Genomic DNA, 8,321 nt, shown 5'->3' with positions numbered 1-8,321 from the left:
TCTAATATCTACTCAAGTTCAAGTCAATTTCAATTAACCATAATAAAGTGGCAATATTCATTTTCATATTTGTTTATTACTAAATAATTGCAGTGCAAAATTTTGAAGAACCAAGAAGTTTTTCAAGTTTTCTTTTGATATTTTGGATAATAACTTTTGTTATTCGAAGAACAAGAATGTTTGTTCCACTTCTCTATACTTATTTGATTCACAGTTGGGAGAATTTTAATATTGGTTCATTTTTTTTAATAATAAAACTTTGGATTTGTTGAAAAAATAATTTTTCTTGTTGATCTTGTACATACTGCATTATACAAATTGTGAAAAATTGAATCAATTTTACTTATAATTTTTTTTTTCAGGGATGTTGAAATTGGAGATGTAGTAACCATAGGAGAATGCAGACCTCTATCAAAAACTGTGAGGTTCAATGTATTGAAGGTTACAAAAGGCAGTAGCTCTAAGAAGAGTTTCAAGAAATTTTAGAAACTTGTTAAAATAAAATCGTAAAAAACTTTACATTTTTTTTTTAAATACATACCTATGCAAACATCAAAACTCACCTACCCATACTAATAATAATTCTCTAGCTTTGTACAAACCTTGTCAGCAATGAGTAAATTAATTATTTATCTATGTTATGTTATCTTATAAACTGATTAGGTTTTAATTCTTTCGGCTTATTTTTTTTTCCATTCAACAGTTATGTCGTATTTTTATCTATCAGGGTAGATTATATTTTTAAGAACAATGTACGTAATTCATTGAATGTGATATAAATTAGCTCCAATGACTAATGATTCAAGCCTATTTTGAAATGAGAAAAATCTGTATTGAATGAATTAACGAGATATCTATTTAATTCGGATACGTTATTAGAGATGAGCGATATTTCACGAACTGTAATTTAATCACTGATATCAGAATGTCACAGTTCTGAAATAGTTATTTATAATACAAGTGCAGAAGGCATTGATATTCTTCCACGAGTTCAAAATTCAAAAACGAGCCACGAAGTGGCGAGTTTTTGAATGAACGAGTGGTAGAATGAGCCTTCTGTACGAGTATTATACATTATTTTCTCTAATTCATTGCATTTTCTTTGAAATTAATGAAATATTTCCATAAATATCATTTAGTGATTTTTGCATTGAAAAATGTTGGTTGGCAGAACTGATTTCTTTAAGCCAAATTGATGAATTAACAGATAAAGCCGTGGCGGAAAGTTCGGAGTACCAACATAGAATAATAAAATATAACCATGAAAACTGTGCGTTTCTGATATATTCTCGCACGATTTTGTTCTACAAGATGTGGAAGAATGAACGGAATAACCACAGAATTAGAGAAAAAGAATACAGAGCCTGACGGGATCACAGTTTGAACATTTCACAGATCTTTTCAGGGCATATCGGCCGTTGCAATCGTAAATTTTGAAAGCAGCCTGATGGTTTTATTGCTTCGGAACCTTTTTCGACTAACATAATTACATATTTTTATGACAATCCCAGCATCCGTAGGCAACTTCGCCTACTTTAGGAAGTATTTTTGTAGGGCTAGTTAAACAATAAATACTTGTGAAATTGAGGTGTGCAGCAAAACTTTCATGGGACGCTCTAGCCATTTGGGGGACGTTTCCCTATTCGGATTCCCGTCTTCAAAAACGAAATATGTCATAAGGCAAAAATCATTCTCTCCCCCCTATATACACGACCTAATGTTTGTCAAGTTTATGATGAAAGGCGCTGTATATATCCTACTTGTTACATAAATAATTATTCAGTAGGTTTATTATTGAAAATTATAAAAGAAATTATATGAACATGAACATGAACAAGCTCACAAATGCTCATGACTTGATATGTCAATATGCTTTTCTCATTTTTGACATCAATATTTGATCGAAGGATGTTTCATAACTGAATTCGTACCTGCCCAAACAAATATTTGAACATGATAATTTATTCATTTTAACCAAAAGTAGCGAACGAACTTTAATACAGTCCATTTTTTCAAATTTTAAGAGAAGATAGAATTACAAAATTTTCAGTGTCAAAACAAAGAATATTAAATATTTTGCTGTCGGATATGGATAGTTTTGTTGGTAAGTCTCTCATTAACAGAGATGGGGAGAGATTCAGTGCTGTTGAAGTTCTGGAAACTAAACAAGTTTTTATACTCCTTTTCGCTTCTTCCAGCTGTAAGGGTATTAAGGATCTCATAGACTTGCTGAAAGACATTTACAAAGTGAGTAATCAGAAGTTATGGAAATAAATAAGGCCTACGATATATTTCGAACACTTGTTATGAAAATTTTCTTCTAGCTGATCAAAAACAAGTGAACGTTTTTTATAATTCAAAAGATCCGTTAAGGCTCATTTTCACGTTGAAAGTAACTATCACGATAGTACTATCGTGATAGAGCTTGTATGCAGACTCCTTCCGAATTTAATGAGCAATCAACTGATTCACATATACATCAAAAAAACAAAATCATAATCATCTAAATTAAGAATAACATGACCCAACTAAATCAAAGTTATAGTAGAGAAGTTATAGCACATAACGAATGCACCACAACCGTACCCAAGGTCTAGTCTACAATAAAGGTTACAGGTTACACACAAGGTCTGTAGATTACACAGGTTGTCTCGTAACTTGGGTTGAAGAGTGGGGTAACGCGTCATCCAGTGTCTGTCAAGGTCTATAGAGTGTCTGTATCGCCATTGGCCATCATTGACTGACATTTTATCGTAGCTATTTTATGATTGAAGATATTAAAGACTATTTAGGAGAGGTTACAAACGATATACGCGATCAAACTAATAAGAAAATCCGTGAAAACCCACGATTTCATTACAATCAAATGTTATTTATTTGAATGTGTAAACTGAGTGACGTCACGAATGGTTGACGCTGATTGGTTGAAAGTTACGAGACAACCTGTCTAAATCTATAAACCTTGGGTTACACAGGTTGTTTCGAAACATTAGGTTAAAGAGTGGGGATAAACGCGTCATCCGTTATCCATATCGCCATATTGGCCAATTGGCGAAGATAATAGGTTGCCTCGTAACTTTCAACCAATAAGCGTCAACCATTCGTGACGTCAACGGTATCCCCATTCAAGTTGAAAGTTACGAGGCAACCTGTCTAATCTATAGGTATAGACTAGGGCTGGGATTCTGGGAATCATGAATGAATGATTTGAATATTCGAATATTCATCAAGTAATTTAGCTTAGAATCTAGGTATAGGGACTATGCTTTGTTCGATGAACCCCATATCTGGTATTGTAATTATGTACTGCAATATTATTTTGTTTCTTGAATTGTCTAATTAAGCATTCGTAAATATAGAGTTGTTTGAAATTCATCTGATTTTTTTCTCTATACAAAATTTCAATTTCAGCATTGTACAACCGTACCTCCACTTTTTAGGGAATGTATCGATTCCCTCGAAAATATTCAAGTTGAGTTAAATTTCGAACCAAAATACTAAAAACAGAAGAACTCGGTGTAAAAACTTAGAATTAGCGAAACCACACCCCTAAGGGATCCGTAGAAAGGCTTTGCTAACGGTCTAATGCAGTCATACTCAACCTTTTTTTTACCGTGGGCCACTGGGCCCCATAATTGCTACTGTTCATTCTTGCGGGCCGCAGTAATTTACCTACTTGTTAAATTAGCTTTAGTCCGCGCGGTTTTCGTTTATCGCGCATAATCAAAACCCTTATTTTAAGACGGTTACAAAGTAGCCTAAGTCCTTTTCTAAGCCCTACTGGTTCCTGTCTGTGAACCAAATTTTATCAAAATCGATTTAGTGGTTTATGCGTCAAAGCGTAGCAGATAGGCAGATTACGTTTTTTCGCATTTGTAATATTAGTAGGGTGATAATAAATATATACAGGATGTTGGAGAAACGCTCCCGAAAACGAAAACCGGGGATACTATTGATGATTTCAAGAAAATTGGACTAATTTTTTCATCGTTATTTTTATTTTGGTAGGTACTATAATTTCTAAACCCTTTTTTAGCATAATTCACGCAATGCTTACAAGAGGTTTCAAAAATCATGGTACTGGCCAGAAAAAAACTATATAATCAGCTAAAAAACGCACCCAAGAATCCATAGAAACGAAAACTACAAGAGCAAAAAAAGTGAGATAAAGCATTCTCGCTAAGAAGATTAGGTATAGGTAGTATCATAGTATGTATAAAAAATCCATTGTTTATACTATGGTAATAGTGTTCTGTGAGCACGCAATAAAGGAGAAAACAAAGGTAAATGAGTAAATATTAATACCGTTATTTTTGCGTAATTTCAAAACCTTGTTTGTGATACTACTGTGAAAATTATAATACTACTGGACTATGGCGTGATTCGGGCCGCATAAAAAGAGCCAAAGGGCCGCACGTTGAGTATGGCTGGTCTAATGGAAAACGGCCTGAAAGCCCATAAAAATCGGCATTTCAGGGCGAATAATTCAATTGAGTTCAGACCAGTCTACGAGAAACTACCTCTACAACATATGTGCGTCACTTGCACCGACGACGAGAAGAGTAAAGATTTTCACATCTGTTCCCGAGACCGGCGAAAAGTACCTGCGACCGAGCCGCAACGACCCAAGTGTCCAGCGACCCTTAAAAACGATTAGATCTAAATATCATCTTCTTCAAACATTTTTAGTGGAGGTGGAAATAAATTGAATAAGTGTTTTTTTCCCGTTCTTTTATTTCCCTAATTGGTGCTTGGCCGTGAACTACTTTAATCACAGCATATAAGGACCACAACCCACAACTTCATGGATAATCTTTAAAAACGTATTCAGTACCATCTCAAGGTCCTTGGCATATGTATTGAACAAGCCTTGAATTAAAAAAAAATACAAATTCACAAGTAGGTACTTCGAATATTTTCAAATGAAAATTTTAAAATGGTGCTATTGATTGGTCATTTCTTTGTATAGCGCTACCTTAAGGATGAAAAAGGAAAAGGGACCCATGCAGAGCCAGAATTATCTTAAACAAAATCTAATCAGTGAACACACCAGTATTTCAGACATCTTAGTTTCTAGGCATCTTTGATCAAACTAACTAGAAAAATACCAAGATCCAAAATAGTGCGAAATAAAAAGTTGTGTAAATGAAGCGCTCATAGCACCAATATTTTCAGGAAGCATTCAAGCACCGTTGCGGATTTGAAATAATATTAATATCTTCAGAAAAGACCGCTACTGACTTCGATTATTTCTTTCGACGGATGTGTGGACCTTGGTATGCTATCCCATTCGAAGATCTAATGAAAACAGATTCTCAAGCTGAGTAAGTACGAAACAATTTGATATTTATGTCAATAATTTTATTTTGATGATTTTTTGCATATAAAAGGGTGGTCGTTAGTTCATTCTGGAAAGGGTTGTATAGATGGATACGCAGAACTGTCGCTAGCCAAACTGCCGCGATATCGAATAAACGAGTGTTCTATTTCAATGGCGAAGTGGGGATGATCACACTCCGATTTGATAGTCGATGTCAAAATTGGACCTCTTCCTTTTTTTTACCATTTTATAATTTGAATTTTTAGAATTTGTATTCCTCAAATACGTAGAATATATTTGATTTTGAAACCATTTATGGCAAAAATGGAATTGTCGTGAATGAATTCCTCGAATACAATGGAATGAAATTATCATATTTATTTATAACAATATGGTCTTATAACCACATCAGTATATCGACTAAGGAACTGCAGTGTGTGACGAACCCCACTTCGCCATTGAAATTAATCACACGTTCATTCGATATCGTATCACGCAGATGATTGTTGTACTGTTTCAGTGGACCATGAGTATTATTGTCTCGAATAACGTTGAATATCTTTCAGAATGTATTTTCCAAATACGCTGACACTGACTTCTGTAAATTATTGGTACACCATTTTTTCCTGGTACATTTATGAAAGCCATTTTTCTCCAGGGAGCTCCGTATGAAATTTGGAATTTCGCACATACCATTTATAGTGGTAGTAAAACCAGATGGAAGTTATATTTCACGAAATGCATTGAATGATCTGGAAACCATGGGACTGAACGTCATTGTAGCTTGGAGCGAATGAATTGTGATGTATGTTTATAACTAACTTATTATATTCAACATATACTATAAAGTTTATACCAATAGAGAGTGATTCCTTAATTGGTTATTTTTAAAATAATTTGTTTTTTTTTCCTAGAGAAAAGTCAAATCTGAAAGTTATTATAATTTATCCGAGCAGTATGTTGAAGTCAATTGAGTAATTCAACTCAAAAATACTTCTGTTGAACAATGTCGTATGAACTTCACATATCTAAAAGAATTGCAAGTTGTTCACTGTATCCCCTGAACTATTGTATGTGTGAGACATATAATCAATATTTGCTGGTATAGTCCACTCATTAAAGATTGATAGGTATTTGTTCTTCATGAGTGTTAAGGAAACATACTGAATTTTCCAGTCAATCACTTTCCTTCTGAATCGACTTTAGACATTTTTTTAATCGAAATGATGTGGATTTAAAATTAAACTACGCTAGCATGTTCAGTTGAGATTATGTAACATATTCAAAGGTTCAGTATTCTATTTGCAATTCAAAGCACAAAACATATTATTTATTCGATATTTTTATCCTTTGTGAGAATAACATTGCTCACTTGAGATGAAAAGTGACAAAAGCAATTTAAATACCGAATCACAGATAAGGCGCGTGAAAATGAAGTAAAGTATGTCATATTAGCGACGAAAAAATGCCAACAATACCTTTTGGCAGATTTTTAAAATGATCAATCTCTGGCAATCCCTGAAATTTGCAGGTTGAGTTTTGACCATTAAAGAAATAATTATCGTATTTTTATAACTTCGGGTCAATTGATTAATTCCTTAGAAGAATAGCATATGTAGGTATCATTTATCTTAAGCTCAGAATTTCTAAGTCATAGTTTTGGTAGAGGCAGATTAAAAGAAAATAAAAAAAGTTAAAACATTTATTTCAACAATGACACATGAAACAGTTGTATAATCTTATGCATAACAATCTTTTATGAATTATGAGTGTATATTTTGAATAAATGAATCTAATATCTAGTCAAGTTCAAGTCAATTTCAATTAACCATAATAAAGTGGCAATATTCATTTTCATATTTGTTTATTACTAAATAATTGCAGTGCAAAATTTTGAAGAACCAAGAAGTTGTTCAAGTTTTCTTTTGATAATTTTGGATAATAACTTTTGTTATCGATTTTAAGAAACTGTTATCTATCTATCCCTCCGAAGAACAAGAATGTTTGTTCCACTTCTCTATACTTATTTGATTCACAGTTGAGAGAATTTTAATATTGGTTCATTTTTTTTAATAATAAAACTTTGGATTTGTTGAAAAAATAATTTTTCTTGTTGATCTTGTACATACTGCATTATACAAATTGTGAAAAATTGAATCAATTTTACTTATAATTTTTTTTTCAGGGATGTTGAAATTGGAGATGTAGTAACCATAGGAGAATGCAGACCTCTATCAAAAACTGTGAGGTTCAATGTATTGAAGGTTACAAAAGGCAGTAGCTCTAAGAAGAGTTTCAAGAAATTTTAGAAACTTGTTAAAATAAAATCGTAAAAAACATTACATTTTTTTTTTAAATACATACCTATGCAAACATCAAAACTCACCTACCCATACTAATAATAATTCTCTAGCTTTGTACAAACCTGTCAGCAATGAGTAAATTAATTATTTATCTATGTTATGTTATCTTATAAACTGATCAGGTTTTAATTCTTTCGGCTTATTTTTTTTTCCATTCAACAGTTATGTCGTATTTTTTATCTATCAGGGTAGATTATATTTTTAAGAACAATGTACGTAATTCATTGAATGTGATATAAATTAGCTCCAATGACTAATGATTCAAGCCTATTTTGAAATGAGAAAAATCTGTATTGAATGAATTAACGAGATGTCTATTTAATTCGGATACGTTATTAGAGATGAGCGATATTTCACGAACTGTAATTTAATCACTGATATCAGAATGTCACGGTTCTGAAATAGTTATTTATAATACAAGTGCAGAAGGCATTGATATTCTTCCACGAGTTCAAAATTCAAAAACGAGCCACGAAGTGGCGAGTTTTTGAATGAACGAGTGGTAGAATGAGCCTTCTGTACGAGTATTATACATTATTTTCTCTAATTCATTGCATTTTTATTGAAATTAATGAAATATTTCCATAAATATCATTTAGTGATTTTTGCATTGAAAAATGTTGGTTGGCAGAACTGAT

General features: G+C 32.6%; 1 protein-coding gene across 2 annotated transcripts; it reads left to right on the top strand.

The window, feature by feature from the left end:
• Positions 1-1,871: 1,871 nt before the first annotated feature.
• LOC123674701 (nucleoredoxin-like protein 2) lies at positions 1,872-7,659 on the top strand. Of its 2 annotated transcripts, none has more exons than XM_045609694.1 (4): positions 1,872-2,247; positions 5,176-5,324; positions 5,979-6,120; positions 7,506-7,659. In XM_045609694.1, the coding sequence occupies exons 1-3, from the start codon at positions 2,089-2,091 to the stop codon at positions 6,115-6,117; spliced, it is 447 nt and encodes a 148-aa protein (XP_045465650.1). In that variant the 5' UTR covers positions 1,872-2,088; the 3' UTR covers positions 6,118-6,120; positions 7,506-7,659. The 2 variants fall into 2 exon arrangements, with proteins under 2 accessions (XP_045465650.1, XP_045465640.1); XM_045609684.1 differs by having other exon boundaries at positions 5,979-6,125.
• The last annotated feature ends 662 nt before the right edge of the window (positions 7,660-8,321 follow it).

This window comes from Harmonia axyridis, chromosome 1 (genome assembly GCF_914767665.1).
Source record: "Harmonia axyridis chromosome 1, icHarAxyr1.1, whole genome shotgun sequence".
Taxonomy (NCBI): Eukaryota; Metazoa; Arthropoda; class Insecta; order Coleoptera; family Coccinellidae; genus Harmonia; species Harmonia axyridis.
Note: the sequence above shows the minus strand (reverse complement) of the source record. Positions and strands in the feature narration are given on the sequence as shown.

Bases quoted from the DNA above. Each gene is read 5' to 3' on its own strand.
- LOC123674701 (XM_045609694.1), top strand. From the start codon at position 2,089: ATGGATAGTTTTGTTGGTAAGTCTCTCATTAACAGAGATGGGGAGAGA. The intron at 2,248-5,175 runs GTGAGTAATCAG...CAATATTTTCAG, and splicing joins TGCTGAAAGACATTTACAAA to GAAGCATTCAAGCACCGTTG. The intron at 5,325-5,978 runs GTAAGTACGAAA...ATTTTTCTCCAG, and splicing joins AAAACAGATTCTCAAGCTGA to GGAGCTCCGTATGAAATTTG.